Source organism: Myotis daubentonii, chromosome 5 (assembly GCF_963259705.1).
Source record: "Myotis daubentonii chromosome 5, mMyoDau2.1, whole genome shotgun sequence".
NCBI lineage: Eukaryota > Metazoa > Chordata > Mammalia > Chiroptera > Vespertilionidae > Myotis > Myotis daubentonii.
Genome location: NC_081844.1, coordinates 49,415,038 through 49,436,284, shown reverse-complemented (window position 1 = coordinate 49,436,284; position 21,247 = coordinate 49,415,038). Strand labels below are relative to the sequence as shown.

At 34.8% G+C, this 21,247-nt stretch overlaps 1 protein-coding gene across 4 annotated transcripts in view; it reads left to right on the top strand.

Annotated features, from left to right (window-relative positions):
• The window catches only part of FSTL5 (follistatin like 5), a 596,568-nt gene that overhangs the window by 112,002 nt on the left and 463,319 nt on the right, over positions 1 to 21,247 (top strand). For 2 of the 4 annotated variants that reach the window (XM_059697754.1, XM_059697752.1), the window contains exon 3: positions 3,916 to 3,946. In XM_059697754.1, the coding sequence (XP_059553737.1) occupies positions 3,916 to 3,946 (31 nt within the window). Of the gene's footprint in view, positions 1 to 3,912; positions 3,947 to 21,247 lie in introns of all 4 variants that reach the window. The other 2 variants (XM_059697753.1, XM_059697751.1) reach the window with 1 other exon arrangement.

The window sequence follows — 21,247 nt, the reverse complement described above, 5'->3', positions numbered from 1 at the left end:
TAAGACATAGAAGCATGGAACAGACCATCAAGCCTCATAGGGAAGGCAGAGGAGGGTTGGGGAATGGAGGAGGTAAGAGATCAACCAAGCATGCATACAAGCATAATCATTGGACACAGACAGTAGGGTGGTAGGAGGTCAGGGTATGTGCTGGGGGGTAGGAGCGGCCAGGGAGAGGTTGGGGGGAGGGAGGAGACATATCTAATACTTTAAAAGATAAAGAATTTAAATAAAAAATTAAAAAATATATAATATTTATGTAAGAAAATATAGATATTATTGAATATAGAAGATATTTGATGAGTAATTTAGTTCTAGTTTGAGATTCCTTCATAAAAGTCTAGTGTATGTCTCTTTACCATCCTATTTTTACTATCCCAACTCTGCACTACCACTCACACTGTTTGCTGTTTTGTTGTATGCACGCTCATGCATTGGTAATGTTGCTCATGCTGTATATTTCGCATAGAATCCCCTCCTTCCCTTTGCTATAGAGATCAATTAGTTATCCTTACATTCTCAGCTCTCTGTGTGTTTTCCAGTTATCCACATTCTCAAAGCTTCCCTTTCCCTGCCTCAGTTAAGGAAAAATGTATTTTTTTCCTTGACTATGCTCTCTAGATTGTATGTATAATTTTATTATTGAATATCACATTTGATTTCAAATATTTCATGTGTGTGCCTGTCCCTTCATCAGGTTGTTAAATTCTAGAGTTCAGAGATTTGGTTAGGAATAGTGCCTACTCTCTTGAAAATGCTCTTGCAGATACAGTTAGGACTGCAGAGTCTCTAGTTCTGGAACATACATTCTAGTAAAGGGAGCTTACCATGTACAAATAAATATATATTATTGTTGGAAGTAGTAATTATGCTAAGAATGAATAAAACAAGGAAATCAAATAGTAACAAGGGTGCTATTTTAGATAGAATGATCAGAGTTGAGGCTTGTTGTGGAAGTGATTAATGAATCAAGAACATGGTTTAAATTATAAGGGAAATTGTGTTAAATAAACATTAAGAAGATTGTGGTTAAATTGAGTAGACCAAATTCACCATTCCAATTTTTGAAAATATATCTACTAGTATATACCCAAGATTTAGGAGGCTAGATATTCTGCATTATGATTGCCAATATCTCTTATTTTCCAGGCATTTCATGATGAAATAGGCACAGAAAAGTATGTTTTTCTTTAAAGTGTTTGCCTGTGTGTGTGTGTGTGTGTGTGTGTGTGTGTGTAGGGCCTGAGGAAAGGAGCTCATATATTCATGGGAATTCGTGCATCAGAATGGCATAGAAGTACCTTACAGTGGAATGGTTCTACTAAAATAGTCTCTTATTCCCAACTTTTATGAATTTATAATCCATGTTACTTAATATTTCTAATAAATATAAAACTTTAATAGTTTCATCACCTATCACATGGAAATTTTATGTATATATACTGAACATGACTATTCTACAGCAAATTAGTACTTTGTAATTTTTGTTGGGTGGTATTTGTCTGGCAAAGAATAAAGAGAAGGAAAGAGTTCTGAGAAGCAATTTAAACTAGGCAGACTTCTAAAATTAGTAACCTTTACCTTTATGCATATTTGCCATCAAAATTTATATATATATATATATATATATATATATATATATATATATATATATATATATTCATTGTGTATGAATTTAAAACAAGGGTATTAGTGGGGAGCATCTGTTTGGGGTTGATGCCTTTTCTTTAGAGTGATTTAAGCTTTACCATATAGAATGGGAGGACAATTCACTGGTGGCCTAATGTTTATAACGCAATGCTGTGTTGGTGGAGATGATGCACTTAGCATTCAGATGTTTGCATCTCTTCCTAGAGAGCATGTGCTTCTTAGTGAAAAAGAATAAATGAGGTAAGCCATGTTTGACAATATTCTGACCTGATATCTAGTTTAATATTTGATCATAAGATAGTTATTATTATGTTATACTCATCATCAGATTCTATTAAGTGCCATTCCATTAAATTCAATTACTAAGGTTTAAAAATTCCTTAATAATATCTTGCAGAGTGATAACATTCTGCCAATTTAAAGTCATCTATTTTATTTGGCTAGACTTTAGTTTGTCTAGTTACCACATCATTTAAAAACTACTGTGTGCCTCAACTTGACTTAATTTTATGCTGGTTTACCTAAATTCCACTTATTATGCTGTTCTTTTTAAAATATTTAAGTGATCTTATCATACACTGTATGTGTTTTTTTATATCCCAGTCCAATAAATTAATAGCTAATTTATGTTCTTTAAGTACATTCTTCTTAAACATTTCTAGTTTGTAGGATATTTAAAGGTATTTTCATTGGTAATTTTAAGCATATACAAATGTATTAGTAGAGAATTAGATTTTAAGAAACAAATAAAATATAATAATGTGTTAAGGCTATTGAAACCTATATAATCTTATTAACCAATGCTACCACAATACATTTAATTTAAAAATAAAATAAATAAATAATACTTATTATCATTGTCCAGTATGTTTAATAATGACATTTTTTTTGTTTTGTTCATCCTTTTTTTTTTTCACTTGTATTAGTTTTTTTATTATTGAAAATCGTTTTGTTCATCCTTTATATCCTGTCATCTGGAGCAGTGTCTGGCACATAAAAGTCCTTTATACATATGTGTTGAAAGAATAAATGACTAAATAAATAAATGAATAGTAAAAGAGGAGTGACAGAGTATTTTCATTAATAAATACCTCTTTGAAAAATGTAAGCCTGCTTGTCCTATAATTATGAAAGAATAATCTATATTTAAAACAAGTAATTTATATTTAAATTTTAATTTAAATAAACAACAGATACTCTAAATTAAAAAATAAATATAACTGGAAACAGTTAATTAACAAAGGACAGACTAGCATTCAAACACAAAAGCTGGAAGAGTTAGGATAAGAGACTTAGAACACAAAAGTGTTAAAGTCTAGTAGAATCAGACATTGGGTTAGCTGGCCCAATAAATGTACGTTTGTCAATATGCACTTTCTGAAAATTTGACTCTGGCATTAATGTTTATAGCAACATAAATTATATTTTTTCTTAAGTATGTACATTTTATCAAAATTTCTTGGAATTAATACAGTTCTGCAGTTCAGTGTGTGTATGTGTGTGTGTACATATATGCAGTTGTCACTTTTTATTAGAAATATATTCAAGGTTATTTTTAGTTGGCAACCCTGAAACTTTTAGACAGAGTAAACTGTGCATGAATATTAATTGAGAAGTCATAGAGTGCACAATTTCTACTTAAAAACTGAACACAAGCTAATTCTTTTGGAGTTGCCTGGTAACTAATAAGGAGTATGTCAAATTGAAAGACAGGTCTGACTGAAGCAGCCCTTGAATAAGTAATAGAATTTGTTGTCAACTTTAGCCTCAGAGCGTGAGATAGGGACCAAGTTTAAGTTAAATTGAAGGAAAGACAGTTGAAACGTCTTTTGTGTTTTTTAGTGAAGTCTCCACTGTTTGCTCTTAAACTCTTCCCCTCACCAACAACTTATGATTAATGTAGAGATGTTGAAGGCAAATTCTGAACACGTCATTCATAATTTTTGAATTAAATGGAATAGCCTAAGGCATTGAGAGGCATGACAAGCTATTTTTTATTCATTAACCATTTATTCATTTATTTATACATTTATATTCATATAATGTATTGGGTTCTTAGAGAAATTTATGTCCACTAAGAATGATTACTACTCTAATAAAAGATTTGGCATAAGTATTTGTTAAGGTGAGAATTGTATTACAATCACTCCTGGGTATATGTACAACAAAACATTTAGACAAGTCTTTAATTATATTAATGCTTTATAGCAGGCTGTTGAACACATATATACAGATTTTGATCTACTTCTGTTTTAATTCCAGCAGGAAAAAAGTCAAGAAAGTTCAAGAATCAAAGGTAAGGAATAATTGTTTTAAGATTATAGTCTCATAAATTCATGTAAGCAAAGGAGAAGAACTATAAAAGATTTGATGTTTCTTTGGAAATTTAGTTAAAATTGGGAAACAGAATTCATCTTCAATGTGGTTTTAAAACCATTGTGAACCGTTTGGGGAAACTTTAACACAATTTTCTGTGTTCCCTCATTTGTTCTCATGGAATTCCTCCATCGAGCATTGTCCATAAGAGTTGGTGGTCTGTCACATCCATGATTTAGCAGATGAACTTTTTCTAATATATTTCATGGACAACCAATTATTTAGTCACTGCTGTCTCTTTTTATTTTCTACTAGAGGCTCAGTGCATGAATTTGTGCACCAGTGGGGTCCCTCAGTATGGCCTGTGTTACCAGCTCTCCGACATCCCCTGAGGGGTTCTGGATTGCAAGAGAGCACAGGCCAGGCCAAGGGACCCCACTAGTGCACGATTGTGGCTGGGGAGGGACTTGGGAGGTTGGCCAGCTGGGGAGGGACTATGGGAGGGCTCCAGGGCGTGTCCAACCCATCTCACTCAGTCCCAATTGGCAGGACCCCAGCAGCAAGCTAGCCTAACGGTCGGAGTGTCTGCCCCCTGGTGGTCAGTGCACATCATAGCGAGCGATTGAGCAGCCTTAGCATATCATTAGCATATTACTCTTTGATTGGTTGAAAGGATGACTAGACACTTGGCATATTAGGCTTTTAATATATAGGATTAAAAAGCAAGAAAATACTTATTTCTATATTAAAATCAATGATAGTTTTTACTGTGGCATAGTCAACTCTAGTCAGACATAGGGAGACATGTTTCACCATAAAGACATTGTTAAGTTTTGAAGTTTGGCCATTGAGCTAATAAATGATTCTAGGAAGATGGTAATCTTACCTGTTTGTGTTGTTTTTCAGCAAACTATAGATAGGTTTGTTATTTTATATGTGAAATTATTACACTTATTTATCCCCGAAACACTCATATTAACTCAATGTTTTATGCTTTTGTGTTGCAAAAGGGAATTTCTGTTCCAAGTTGTGCTGAATGGTGTGCATTTAAATTCTGTAAGCATTGTAAGCATACTGAGCGCACATCTTCCTTCTCATGAAACATCCTAGTGTTTTAGGTGAATCTTAAATCACATTTATAATTCTGTTATATTGAAGCAGGTTTAGTGTAGCTTTCTTCTTGATGCTTTATTGCCTTGGGGTACATAAATCATACCATCCTAAGTAGTGGAAATTATTTTCCAACTGCTGTCTAGGAACATGTTTTCTTTTATAATGTAACACAATTTTTAGGATGATGCTTGTCACTGCTTTTACTGTTACTGGCTGACACATGGTTTTGAACTGTCACACTATGGCTTCTAGAGTACTGTATTCTAAGTCAGAGATGCATGGTCACATCAGTACTTGTTGCTTAGCTCTACTTAAAAGAACTCTACAGTTTTGACAGTTTATAGGAATCATCTGGAATGTTATCTTACTGGAAATTATGGATAACCCATTAAAATGTTTTTGAATATCAATATTAAGAGACATTTAAGCCATTGAAGCTATAGTTTACCCATTGGTAGATGACAAAAATTCTGAAAATCAAATATTGTACCTTTCTTGATAACTAATTTTTGAAATGTAAGCTATGTCTTCATGTGATGTTAGTAACCAATTATCAGTTAGGGAATCTCAGGCCTTTCTGACAAATTGGAAATCTCATTTGGCAGATCTTGTTTATTACATTAACAGGTATGCCTACAGAGGAAGTCTTTAATCTTCTAATTTCCTGTGTTCTATGGTTTTTTTCTGACATGACAACAATCGCAACCTCATAATACTCATAACTTAGAATTACATTAACACCAAAGCACTCCAATGAAAATAGAACCCTCTTTTCTCCATGCATTAGAGATGTATATTGAAATATTTTGAAACTTTCAATTGTATCTTTAATTATTTGACATTCACACAAGTTCTTATTCTAAAATTATTTTGAAATACCAATGAAATCCATATTTTATATATCCCAAGATTACATTTACATGAAATTTACCTGATAAAATGAATTTTGAATCAATAGTTAATATGCTATTGGTTTCTCAATTGATTTTTGTGCTTCAATTGCCTTATTTTAGATGAGTTAAAGCTTAATATATTTAGTACATAATTTTGAGGTTTACAGTATTTTGATATCCTTCCATGAAGTTCATTGAAGATAATAGCAGAGAAGTGAAGACAATCCTACAGTTTTGAAAAAGGATCAACTATTTAGGAAGTCATATTTCACACTGTTCTTCAGTGACACTATGGCTATGTTAAAATATGATACATTATGCTTTTAATATTGATTGGAAATTTTATAAGTATTACTAGGAATTAATTTCCTTTGAAGAATAATTCTAATATAAGGATCCCAAAAAATCAATCTCTCCCAATATTATTCAGGGGACTATTTTAATTTGTGATTGCTTTATTCATGTATATTTAAGATAATCATTCTACAGTTCTCAGAGATGAAATAATAACATTTTAAGAAAATGGCTTAAAATTCTGTCACCTTAGTTGAGTTTTTAATTTTCCAAAATATTTAAAAATATTTACTACAATCAGAAGGATAATATTATCGTGGAGAGTTTGCATATGGTTATGCTTTAGCAAGCTCCTAAAATATCAGCTTTCCCCTTGCTCAGTTGAAAAAAAAATTTACCTAACTTTGCAGTCAGTTGAAAGACCCAGCTGCATTCATCACACAATTTTTCCCTTCTCTCTTTCAAGTGGATATTCTCACTCTTCCCATTCAAAAATGATAAAAATAAAGTGCATTCCTCTTTCATTCCTAGTTATATTTTGGGTAAGTCTCTAAAAATTAGGTCAGGTAGCTAGTTGGGAATAGTGAGTGGATAGGAATGGACTGTCAAATTCTTATTTCTAAAAGCCATTGGACATATTACATTAACAAATGAAGGTATTATGTAAAACTAAAAGATGGTGAGTCATATATATGAGCCCTCTACTAGACTCTTTGTCTAATTGTTTCCATGTCTTTATGTTTAAGAAATAAAATATAGCTGGTACAATAAGTAATACCTGAAATGGAAATTCTTACCGTTATATGAAATTGAGTTACTATATTTTTAACAGATTACAGTGTTACACATTATGAATGTTAAGTTCCTTGGCATTTCAATTTAGAAAACTACTGCTGAGGCAAACAATTGTTTGCAGGATTTGTGAAAAATGTGGTTTTGTCTGTCGCATTCCATAGTTACAATCCTTAGGAAGTCCAAGTACTTTAAAAACAAGAAAATTCACCTCAAGAAAATGTCAACAAAAGGATTGATAGTTTTATTTATTTGTTTGCTTTGGTAAACAATAATTCTAAATAAACCCAAGATAAGTGTACTTATGGCAGATTTGTGAAAATTATTCTTAAAAAACAATTAAATGTTGTAAAAGAACATGAGAGCAATAATTTAGAGTTTTTACCTTAACAATTGCATTATATCAGAATAATTCTATTTTTTACTCTATTTGTTTTATTAAAAACATACTTTATAAATTAAATGAGGGTGAAATGTATTCTATGAGTTATTATTGATTACCTTGAAGCAAAAAAAAGGGCCAATATAGTATATGTACAACTTAATAACATATGACTAACTGGAAAGTCTTTAATTAGAATATGAGTATCTCAAATACTTCAACCCATTTTACTATACACCTAACTTAACAATAGGAATATAAATTCATTATTGAGTAACTAATTAATTAGAAATATAATTCTCAATTATTATGAACACATTGTCAGACTTTTCTGATTTTATTAGCTGACATCTGTTCCATTTATGGTCTTTTACTGTTAAAATATGGTAACATTTCTTCATGCAAGTGATGTTTTGTGAATTTTTGTGGTAATGTGAGTTTTTAAAAAATTCATATTTGCAAATTTTGAAAGTCACTAAATATAATATTACTTGGATAGTAATTGATACTTTGGCAGACTTTCAAAAATATAACAATTTATACCCTAGCTGGTTTGGCTCAGTGGATAGAATGTTGGCCTGCAGACTGAGGGTCCCAGGTTCAATTCCAGTCAAGAGCACATGCCAGGGTTGTAGGTTCCAGCCCCAGTAGGGGGTATGCAGGATGCAGCTGATCAATGATTCCCTCTCATCACTGATGTTTCTATCTCTCTCTCCCCTCCCTTCCTCTTTGAAATCAATAAAAATTAATATATATTAATTGTTATTATATATATATATATATATATATAACAATTTATGTTATCAAGTATAACTCCATAAAGTAAAAGTAAATTAATAGAATTATATTCACTGGGCATAATCTAAATGATGTCTCCAAATGCCTTATTCAATAACTTTTAAGTAGTATGGATTTCATTGAAAGTAATAACTTTTCTCTGAGAATTAAGGTAATATTTATTATCCATTCTTTAAATTTTTATTTAAAAACTTGGTACAATTTTAGATGATCCTGATGCATGGTTTATGCTGTAGCAAACATCCTCCTCTACCTAATGATGCTATTAATACTCATTCACCAGAAGAGGTTTCAAAAAGAATCTGAATGTGTTTTTCACTTGTACCAAGAAGGGCTCAATTTATATTATGCCAAACACATCATTGTTCTCCCCGCATTTTGTGTATATTCTCTAGTTTTCCAAAGCATACCAATAAATCATCTCCAATGGGTCACTTACAGGGATGGGCAAAGGTAGAATTAAGGTTGTTCGTTTGGAAAAGACAGGCAGGTTCTGATCATTACAATAACTTTAATTCTGTTTCTCATACACACAATTGTAAAACTACTTTTGCCAACCCCCATATTTTGGTTTCAGGGTGATTAATTGTGAAGCTTACTTTGCACCAGGAGGCAGTGCTATCTAAAATAAATGAAGGCATAATAGGTTTGGTGATTTGGGGAAAACCCAGAATAACTGGATTTTTTCTCTGAATAAATAATAATTTAATGCTGTGTGTAATATCAAATCAATATTGTTTATTGGCTTTTCTTTAAATAATTCAATTGTTTCTTACCTGCACTGCTCAATAGTGATCTTCCTTCAATCAACAATTGACTTTTAACAGAGCTAAAATTGTTTCCAAAATGTTTTCTAAAAATTTCAAAAGCTTTCTCCTGAAACAGTTGAATGCCATGTTTCAAAAAACGTCAAGTATTATTAACCAATAGGTGTTTGATGGCATCATTTATTTAGCTTTACAAAATAACTTCACTTGCAGTGGTTAGTCTTTATGATATAGCAGTTCTTGAAATGGTCATGTGAAAATTACATTTTTTGTCACAAGTTCCTATTTTATCTGTCAATAAAAAATTAAATGGTTTATCAGTTTTCCCTTTTTGCTTTGTGTCCCCAAGCACTTTCAACATAAAATTTGACTATATTAAAGAAAATATATTTAGTTGCTTTTTAAAGAAATATTTCTGCCTTTTAATCAAAGTTCTTAAGTTAACATTTAATGTAATAGTATTTAAGTATTTTGTAAGTTATTCGAATTTTTTGAAGTATGAAAGATATACATTTTCTATAACAAGGATTTGTGACTGTAAGTAGTATTATATTTAGTGACTTAATATGAGACAAAGTAGATGTACATTTGTGCTACTCTGATGAATTAGTTAACTTGGGATTTTACCCATTATGTTAAAGATAAAATAATTTCACTTTTAAATAATTGCAGGATACATTTCATACTTTAAAAAATTGATTTCAGAAGAGAAGGGAGGGGGAGAGAGAGAGAGAGATAGAAACATCAATGATAAGAGGGAATCATTGATCTCGCTGCCTCATGAAAGCCCCCACTGGGAGTTGGGTTGAGCCCACAATCCTGGCAGTGTGCCTTGACTGGAATAGAATTGTGACCTCGTGGTTCATAGGTTGATGATCAACCACCGAGCCACACTAGCTAGTGAGTATTTCATACTTGTAACTCATTATATGGGTAACAATCTGTTTAATTACTTAGATGATAAGATGTAAGTGTTTTTACTGGAAAATTTTATGTCATTCTAAATTTAATATCATTGTTTCTTAAATTACTGGTACATGGAATCCTTATTCATTGGATATTGGAAAGTAAGAGAAAAATGGTTACATACGGACAGTGGTATTGCAAAAATCTCTATCTAATCCTCTGGTGAGGGTTACCTTTGCTTTAATAAACATATCTATTGTATTTTTTAAATGTATCTTGATTGTTGAAAGTATTACAGATATCTTTTTTGTTGACCCCCTCCATCCCATATGCACTTCCATCCCCAAGCCTTTACCACACTATTGTCTTTGTCCATTGGCTATGCATATATGCATATAATTTCCCCAGTTAATCTCTCCCCACCCACCCACCCCCACCTTTCCTCTCAGATTTTTTAGTCTGTTCCATGTTTCTGGATCTATTTTGTTCACCAGTTTATTTTGTTCATTAGATTCCATGTATGAATGAGATCATGTGATACTTGTCTTTCTCTGACTGCCTTATTTCCCTTAGCATAATATTCTGCCGGTCACTCCATGCTGTCTCAAAAGGGTATGAGATGCTAACCAAGGATCTCTTTCCCTCCATTATCCCCCTTTCAGGAAACAGCTGTTCTTGTTCAAAGCACTAGAGTTCCACTGAGAAGCACTAATTTATATAACACTTCTCAAGATATATCATAGGGTGTGGACTCAGCATGCTTAGGCTCCAGTTTTTTTTATCCCCACTTAAGAATTCAATCTCCTTTTATCACTTATAATATGAATATAATAAAGCACAAAATTCTGTTTTAAGGATTAAATGATATAAAGTATATGATCCTCTGAGTAGAATGAAAACTCTTGGTTTATGTGAGTTTTATTTCAATATGCTTTGAAATATCTGCAACCATTTTTAATACATCTATGGTAGAAACATATTTATGAAAAAATAAGCTTTAATTTCATGAAATGTTAATATCAGAGGCCAAGACATGTTTATTTTCTTTCTTTCTTTCTTTCTTTCTTTCTTTCTTTCTTTCTTTCTTTCTTTCTTTCTTTCTTTCTTTCTTTCTTTCTTCCTTTTGATTTTGCTTTGCCTCATCATTTTGCATATTTCTAGGTTATAATCCACATTATTTTCCAAACTTGGAGACATCTGACCTACTGATATTAGATAAGCTTGAGGTGTTTGCATATTTATTCTTATGCTCCTATCACGATGTATGCAGCTTCACGAAACGACGACTATAATACGATGTAGTGGACGTTGCTTTGAACATAAACATATGGAAGACTAGTACACATGAATGTAGTGATATCCTCATCTGTATAAAATGTGTGTAATTATAGTTCCTTCTTGATAGGTTTGTTTTGTGATTAAATGCAGAGAACATAGCAAAAATTATGCGGTATCTGATATTTTACTCTTTTCACAACCTAGCAAGTGAGCCTCACAGTTGCCTGGATACTGGCAAAAGACATGAGGCTCCCGTGTCAGAGACAAAGAAGTTTATTACTGATAGCTATAGCAGTAAGGAGTGTGCCAGCATTTGTGGCAGTTCCCACAGGATTATGGGAAGAGGGCCAGATGATACCTGCCTATGAAGCAGTTCGCATTATAAGATAGGACCACTCCCCTCCCTCCACCCACTCAGCTTAAGGAATGAAATATTTTCTAATGAACAGGAAACACATTTGCCCTGTCCTGATAACTTTTTAATTTTATTTTATTGATTTCAGAGAGGAAGGGAGAGGGGGTGAGAGAGAGAAACATCAATGATGAGAGAGAATCACTGATTGGCTGCCTCGTACACACCCCCTGGATCGAGCCCGCAACCTAGGCATGTGCCCTTCACCACAATTGAACCAGGGACCCTTCAGTCCACAGGCTGACGCTCTATACACTGAGCAAACCTGCTAGGGCCAGAAAACTTTTCTTTATTACATTTGCTCTATTACAAAGCTATTTGGCCCTTGCTTCAGAGGGAGGCATTTTTTCTGTCTTCCAACGATATTAACTATACAGAATCCCTGAAAAGAAAGCCTGGGATTAAAAAACAACAACATTTAGTCTTTCTTGTCTTAAGACTTGCAGAAATGCAAGCGACCCATGGAGATTTGTCTCTCAGAACACTTAGAATAGTAGGGGAACAACAACAAAATAATACCTTCTCAGTAAACATTTATAATTGCCACCACTCCACCACCATCACCACAACCAGGATCAGAGAGTGTTTTTTCCTAGCTTATCCTTGGGGGTGCAAGCGAAATTAGAATAAAGCACCTATAGGCTTCTCCTGTTCATGGCCTCAAGTTAATGTTTCATGGAAGGGGAGATGTTTCTAATTTTGCTTCTATGGTAAAAGAGCAATAAATATACAACATATAGATAGATGCAGAGAGAAAGACATAATTTCTTTTCTTTCTATAATGTTAATGTGGAGTCATTTGAAAAGTCAAATAAATTCAGAGAGTTAAAAAGATTAATTGTAGCAATTCACAATTTCTGTCTAATTAATAAGTGCCAGGCCCTATGTAAGGCACTTCACTTGATTTATCTTGATTTTATATATGAATATTTAACATTTATGAGCACTTCTTTATTGCCAGTTTTTCCACTAAGTGCTTCCCATGCCTTATCTTATATAATCCTTAGAAGAATTTTACTTATACAAAAAAAGAGTAAATTTTACTGTCAATCTTTTTAAAGAGCTGGGTAAAAATAGGTTTATAGTGGTTCATATGGAAAATAATACGACAATTAATAAATAAGAATACAGGAATAGACTTTGTGTTTCATGCTCACAACTATTAGCCTACTTTTGCCAATACCTTTATATTAACAATCATTACTCTTTGGGCATATGCGAATTTTTAATAAATGTATATGCATATATTTTTGCAAAAAATGTCAGTATTCTTTTCTTGGAAATGTTTATGGATATCATTGGTTCTCAAATATTCACTCAACAACCATTCCAAACACCATTAGCATGCTTCCTCTTTATAGACTTTTTCTGGAGTTGTCATTTATAAGTTACATTCCCAGATTCCCCTGCAGCTAGACTTCTGGATATGTTTTAGGTTTCTCCTATCAGATTCAAGCAAGCATGTCTTTTATGAAATTCTTTTTGGAAAACAAGTACAGTTTTGGGAAAAGAAGATTTCTTTCTTGGATAATAGCAGCAAGACAGTGTAGATCTGAATCCAACAACTAGGGTAACAGCTTCCTTATGCAGTCTGTCCTGATAATGGCAGAAGCAGTAAACTCTTCGATATTCCAGTGTGTGGTGCGGTTTTTGTTGTTTCTAAGAGCAGTGTATACAGCCCTTTTATTCAATACCATGAGTTACTTTCTATTTCTTTTAATAGGTATCCTTTACTTAAATAGTGCACGTTCTATTATTTGTAACAAAGAGCTGCCATCCATCCACTCTGGGACTACCAGGGAGAAGGATCGGGTATGGAAGAAGTAAGCAGCCAAGGGATTATCAAAGACCTGTGTAGCAGATCTTTGGGAAAGAGTCTAGGAAGGACACATACCTGCAAGGCTGGTGCAGACAAGGACAGCCTGGAGGTACCAGGTGTTGAGCTCAAATTATAGAGCAAACACAGGTGGTGTTCAGCCACATGTTACAGCTTGCAAAAATAGCAGTAGGACATTCTTAAGTCTACTAGTCCTGAGGCCCTGAACCTAACTGTCCCCTATACCTGGGCTCCTGAGCATTAAAGAGAAAAAAACAACATGATATAGAAAAATGTTAGTTACATGCAAATAAGTGGTTAGAATAAGATGGGACTTGGAGACATTGTAGTAAGTAGGTCTACCTTTCATCTACCTTTCATCTAGTGCCAGTATTCCACCTTTGTGTGGAAATTACCTAAAAATTGGTACAGCGTGTGGTATGGTTTTAAGATGCAGTGATGATTCATACAGTCACTTATACAAACTTTTGTGTTGAGCATCCATTATGTTCCAAATACAATTGTAGGCACTGGAGATATAGTAGTGGTCACAACAGGAAAAAATATTCTGCCTTCCTGGAATCTTTAGACTGGAGCTCCTAGAAAATCTGTCCATAGGATACCAGCTGTTTACCAAAACCAGTGAAAATCCCAAAAGAGCGCACGCAGATTTTCTTCTCTTCCTCCTTTGACTATTCTCTTTTTGTACTTTACTTAGGCTCCGGTCTGAAATATAGGGTGAGACACTAGTAGTAAAGGGTGGTGGAGGCAAGAGAGTTAACAGAACTGATCAATTAGAATCATCCTGAGAAAAGGACAAACTACCACTCTAAGAAGTTAAACTGCTGCTAGCTCTAATTTTCAGATTATAATTCTCAGAAAAACCTAATAGGAAAGGACTCCATGTCATGTATTGTCCCTATTTGGTCTTCATCAACATTTTATCCTCTCAGGGCAATGGAGCGCATTGCTTTCACAGGGAGACTAAGAACACAGAGGTCCAGTTTAAGGTTTACCTCAAAAGGCATAGGTAGTTTTCTTTTAGTAATATAGTAATTTTCTATATAGTAATCCTACTTCTTTATTATTTAAATTGCTCTCCTCTCACAGGCATGGTAGACATTATTATTCCACGGTAATTTTTAATAAATGGTGTTTTAAGTTTCTCCTTTAAAAGAATCTTGGTATGGAGGTTATTGTGTAAATTATATATGATGTTAAAATATTATAAATTGTACAATATATGTTATAGTATACTAGGGGCCCGGTGCATGAAATCGTGCACTGGGTGTGGGGAGGGGGGAGTGTCCCTCAGCCCAGCCTGCCCCCTCTCACATACTGGGAGCCCTCAGGCGTTGACCCCCATCACCCTCCAATCGCAGGATCGGCCCCTTCCCCAGGCCTGACGCCTCTGAGAGAGGCGTCAGGCCTGGGCAGGGGACCCTCATTTCCCCCCATCACTGGTTCTGCCCCCAGCCCAGGCCTGATGCCTCTGGCCCAGGCGTCAGGCCTGGGCAGGGGACCCCCAGAGCCCTCCGATTGCTGGCTCTGCCCCTTGCCCAGGCCTGATGCCTCGGCCAGAGGCGTAGACCCCCATCACCCTCCAATCGCCTGATTGGCCCCTTGCCCAGGCCTGACGCCTCCGCCAGAGGTGTCAGGCTTGGACAGGGGACCCCCATCTCCCCCCAATCACTGGCTCTGGCCCCCACCCAGGCCTGAGGCCTCTGGCCCAGGAATCAAGCCTGGGCAGGGGACCCCCATCTCCCTCTGATCGCTTGCTCCACCTCCCGCCCAAGCCTGATGCCTCTGACCCAGGCTTCAGGCCTGGGCAAGGGGACCATCATATCCCCCCAGTCCCTGGCTCTGCCCCCCACCCACGCCTGATGCCTCTGGCCCAGGCATCAGGCCTGGGCAGGGGACCCCGAGAGCCCTCCGATTGCTGGCTCTGCCCCTTGCCCAGGCCTGATGCCTCGGCCAGAGGCGTAGACCCCCATCACCCTCCGATCACCAATCACCGGATCGGCCCCTTGACCAGGCCTGAGGCCTCCGGCAGAGGTGTCAGGCCTGGGCAGGGGACCCCCAGCTCCCTGCGGTTGCAGGCTCCGCCCCTGCCCAGGCCTAACGCCTCTGGCTGAGGTGTCCGGCTCGGGCAGTGGGGACCCACAGCTGCAGCAGCCCCACAATCGTGGGCTTCGCTTTAGGCCCAGGCAAGGGACCCCTAGCTCCTGGGACTGCCAGCTTCGACCATGCCCAGCTCCCATCGCTGGCTCCACCCCTACTTCCTGCTATCACTGGCCAGGGCGGAAAAGGCACCTGATTCTCCGATCATGGCTGGGGGGCAGGGCAAAGGTGTCCCCAGGGCCGCCTTTGCCCTGCCCCGGGCTCTTATCTCCCCCCTGGGTTTCCGATCACTCTCAGTGGCAGGGGGCTTCTTCCTGCTTTCCCTTTCGCCTCCCTGCATTGTGCCTACATATGCAAATTAACTGCCATCTTAGTTGGCAGTTAACTGCCAATCTTAGTTGGCAGTTAATTTGCATATAGCCCTGATTAGCCAATGAAAAGGGTAGCGTCGTACGCCAATTACCATTTTTCTCTTTTATTAATGTAGATAATATATATTGCGTAAATAAAATATCACAATATTAAATGATTATATATGTGATTTACTTTCTGTTTGTGTATTTTTGTTTTTTTTGTTTATGTTTGTTGTAAAGGCTCAGAAAAGAGCTAATATTTATCAACATATCCATTTATTTACTTTCCTTCTTTGGCTTAGTATATCTTCTTAAAAACTCTGAGAAGTAGGCACAATTTTATATGTAAGGAAATGAATCTTGAAGGTTAGTAAGTAACTAACCCAAGATTACACAGCTAATAAATGCCTAAAGCTAAATTTAAAATAAACTTACTGCTTTCACTTGGACTTGTAATTTTCAGAACTTTCTCTACGAAACCTAATGCATGTGAAATATTTCTCTTTTTCGGATAAGTCTATATATATAAGAATATATTCATTGTTTGGAACTGCATAGTAACCAATGTAAATGACGTGCCAATTGCAAAATGGAAAAGTTCTGCCTTCTCAACAATTGAATAAATAGGTTAGTTATTTAAATGTCAGAATCAAAATGAAAAAAATCATGCTTGCCTAGCAGGTATGGCTCAGTGGTTGGGCGTTGACCCATAAACCAGGTCGTGGTTCCATTTTGGTCAGGGCATATGCCAAGGTTGTGGGCTTAATCCCAGTGCAGGTCATGCAGGAGGCAGCCAATCAATGATTCTCTATCATCATTGATGTTTCTGTCCCTTTCTCCCTCTCTCTTCCTCTCTCTGAAATCAATAAAAAGTATATATTTTTAAAGTTAATGCTTTATAGCTAAATAAAAATGGGAACAAATTAAAAACTTTAAGTGGGATTAAAAACTTAAGCCTTTGCCCTAAAATAAAGAACTTAATTGCTCTATGATTTAAACAATTGAAAGATTAATTTTATTTTCAACACAAATTAGAAAGTAAAATAAATGAAATTAAAACATTATATTGAGTCTTATAAATGGCCTGGTAATCATTTTGTTCAATAGGCAAAGAGCACAAGATAAATATGTGTGGGAAAAGCATAATTTTTAATTAAAACACTTTTTAAATTTGTTATTTAATGGGAAATATTGTCTTTCTTTTCTGTCTGGTTAAACAGAATCAATTAGACATGTGATAAGTTAATCTGCCTGTGTTAAATGCTGCCTTTGATATTCACAAGCTATGTAACTGTAGGCAAGTTATACCATTATTTTGAGCCACAATTTTCTCTGCTCTGAGTGAGAGACAACCAATAGCATCCATGTAATTGAGCTGTTGTGCGAACTATGATTACATACAGAAGGGTTTGGAACAGGTTCATTACTATTTGACATATGAATTAAGGTTTGGGGAATATTTGATAACTATATCGTGAATTATCTTGGATAAGATCAGAAAGATATCTGTAGTAAGGAGAAGGATACCCTTCAATGTCAATATCATTCACAGCACTAAACTTAATTGCCTATTTTTATAAATATTGGACATAGTTTTGATTAAACAGATTTACCTTAAATTCATTTTGTTCCACAACCAAACTGATTAGCTTTATCCACAGTGTGAGTTTATGGATAGGACATGTGTCTCATGACCCTGGTTAATCAAGAGATAAATGTGCAGTGTTACTTACTGAAATTGGAAACAAAAATATATGAATCATATATTTTTTCACTTATTTATAAATTCTCTCATTTACAATGTTGGTATTTTTTGGGGGGGTGAGAGTCAAATACGATAATATAAGAGAAATACTGAGCACATTACCTTGAATCACATAGGTATTCATAGAATGTTAATTAATTATAATCAAATTACTGTTTATAAATATATGCAAATTTTTATATAGGTACACATATATATGCTAATATTATATAGAATATTAAATATATGCAATTCATAATACTTTCTATAAATGTATATATGAAATATATTTAAAATAAATTTACACATCTTCTTACATCCTTGGATATGTAAATTAAGTTACTTTTCACCTTTCAAAAAGCTACTATGTTTATAAAACACATACACAGTCAACCAGTTTCTTTATAGTTATCCTTTAAAAAAATGTATTCATAACAGGTGCATTGGCAGGTGTGTTGTTCATAAAAGGTATTTAAAAATGTTTGTGAATAAATGAAGAATAAGCTATATTTAGTTACAAAAGTGTCATTATACCTTCACATGAAAGCAATTAATGCAGTCCAGGAAGAATTATTTAGACTAATTCCAAGTAGAAATGTGAAACATTTTTTCACAAAATTAATTATTTTACCTGTGTTCTATATTTTAACAATAGCAAAGACTTGCCCTTTGAGTCATCTTTTTATATGCATAATCTAGAAATACAATATGGTGAAGTCTATTATTAATTTTTACATTTATTGCTGTCCATAAAAATTTTATTTAATATTAAGGCTTAAGGATTGCAATGTGGAAACATATATTTTCATTATGAATTAAACATGAATTAGTATCTGGATCATATGTTATGTTTAGATAATCTTCTAATGAAAATATACATAAATTCTGATCAGTACAAACTGTTTTTATTTCGTAAGAAGCTTTAAGGATTATACATGTATTACCAAAATTCCATTTTCACAGTTGAGGAAAAATGTGTGCCATATTGTAAAAATACCAAATTTTAGATTCAGAGAGAAAAGTTTTTAAATGCTGACTGACAAAGTCAATTTTACAGGCCAAAATAACTTGAGGAACATAATTAAAGGGTAGAGAACCAACAATAGGAAGTGTTTTAAATCTTTGATTAGGATAAAACTATTTAGATATTTGTGGATTAATCACTCTCAAAAGATTCCTAACTTTAACCTGGTATTATTGGCTTAGAGAGTTTGCATTAAGAACACAGTGAAGGCATTAGGTCTGCTGTGAGTTCTTCAAGTCATTATCGCTCATACTTTGAGTGTGTCACATCTTGAATAATTTCTACATGGTGTTTTTTAGGCTATAATGGAAAATAACTTATATTGTTTTATTTTCCCACTGTTTTTAGAAAAGTCATTGATAACCTGTTTATAAAGTTGGTCTCTTTCCTTCTCTACTATATAAAAGAAAATCTATTTCTTAGATCCAAATGCCTTTCTCCTCTTAACATCCTTATGTTCCTGTCCATGCTTTTGTTTTTAAGGTTTTAGATTCAGTATGTTGTTCTGTGTCTGCCAAATATATCTAGTGTTCAAACAAATCTTGTGCACCTTCACGTTCTTGGCTTAGGTAATCCCATCCGGGAGATAGTGCCATTTAGCCACAGCATGGACTGAATCTGTCATCATCCCATCTGCTTTCTTGACATACGTCTCTTCTATGCTGTGCTTTTATTATGGTCTCAGTTCCACAAACTTACCTAACACGTTCTCTCAAGGCACAGGAAATTTTCGTATAGCTAACTAAATGTAACTTCATCACCTAAAATTATTCTGTTACTTTTTAAATCTCAGGCTTGTGGACTGACTCCATGAATTCAAGCCTAATTCTTCCACTGTTTCCTCTTTAGCTTTGAATGCAAATTGAAAATTGAAGCATCAAACCTAAGCCTGACAATAATAATTTAAAACCAGAACCTCTTTAGTATTATGTAGGGTGCTTGGAATCCAGCTGCCTCGAAGTATAAAAGCCATTCCCTGTAGCCAAGGTTGAAAATCAAAATGCAAATGGCACAGAACTAGTCAGCTCTTTAAAGTCTCAAATGTAGGTATATAGGAAGATTCCATTTTCCATAAAATTGGACTTTTGCTTTAGTTAAATCTGATGACTCAGGTCTGGGCAGTTCATTGGCAGCCTCCACACTTGCCTGAGATAGTGCAAGTCAAGCTACCTCCGAATGCACTGAGAACCCGGATTCCTGAGGATTGCCCCTAGGAGGCTTTTGAGTGTGCTATGAAATTTCTGCCCACAAACAGTGCATTTTGGTTTCTGAGATCCACATGGCTTCTATTTCGTTTAAATCCAAGATGCCAAGTGCCATTGCCAAGATCAGAACACTTTTGCTTAAGGCCTGCTGTTTGCAAACCTATCTTTATATCTCTTTTAAAAATTGCCCATGGACAATTCCTTCCTATGCTGCAGTGACCAGCCAAGGCAGAAAAATAAATCACTAATGTTGGAGTTAAGGCTTTATGACAACCTAAAATTCATTTACATGGCCTAAACTAAGCCTTTCCAAAAAAAAAAAAAAAAAAAGACTCTTGCTTAGTAATTCCTGAAGTAGAGCCATGTGCCATGATCCTGACCTGTAAAACCTAAATCATGGGAAGTGGAGAAGAATCTTTTATTTATACAAAAAAATATAAAGGAATTAAGCAGAACAAGGACACTGTTGTGTTTTGTTTTCCCCAATTCAACTCTCACATTAGTCCTGCCTTCTCCCGAGGGAGGAATGCAGACGGGAGAGGTATGTGTTATACTACTGGAGTTTCTCCAAGTGGAAGGGAAGGTCAGAAAAGGCACAAGCTTTCTCCACTTCATCTTTATTCCTTGATCTTCAAGACTCTTATTCCCCAAATCTCAGGAGAACTATTCTAGTGGTCACAAGGAATGTTTGAACTATAATAGATACTGGTGAAGCTTTTCTGAGAGGTTCCATTGTACTGAGTAAAAGTTATAATACTATAGTTGCAATGAAATATAATATTGTACAGATGAAGGGGTGGGAGCATGATTCTGGAATAAAGCCTATAAACCCTCAGTTTAATAATATTAAACACTCATATATGTGCTACTCATTTGAAATGCATTTGCTATATCTAAATGTCTTATCTAACTTACGTAAAAGATAAAATAAAGCTATCTATGTAACTTTCAAGTTTTGCCAAATGGGAATTTTTCTACCAAAATTCCTTAGTAGAGTAGGATTAAAATGCATATGCTTCGGACTATTTCTTTTTAATTAATATTTTGCCACAGATTTTATATGAAGAAATAAATGGAATGTTTTTAGCTATGACTGAAATAAAATTTGGGTTACGTTGTTTCATTTTTAACTGTGATATTTTTTGTTTTCGTTAATAGTGCTTATTTACTTGAAGAAGTTAGATATTTAAAATTGTATCAACATACCCAAAATTACATCAATGCAAGACAATCAAGTCTTGTTAACCTGAAGAGTTGGAATAATGCTTATTAAAACTCAATACTTTCACCTTTGCAAAATCATCAAGGTTCCTATGTGTAGCATCTTCTCAGGATAAATATATTTTTATTGCCTTAACCTGGAAGGTGATATTGGAATTTACA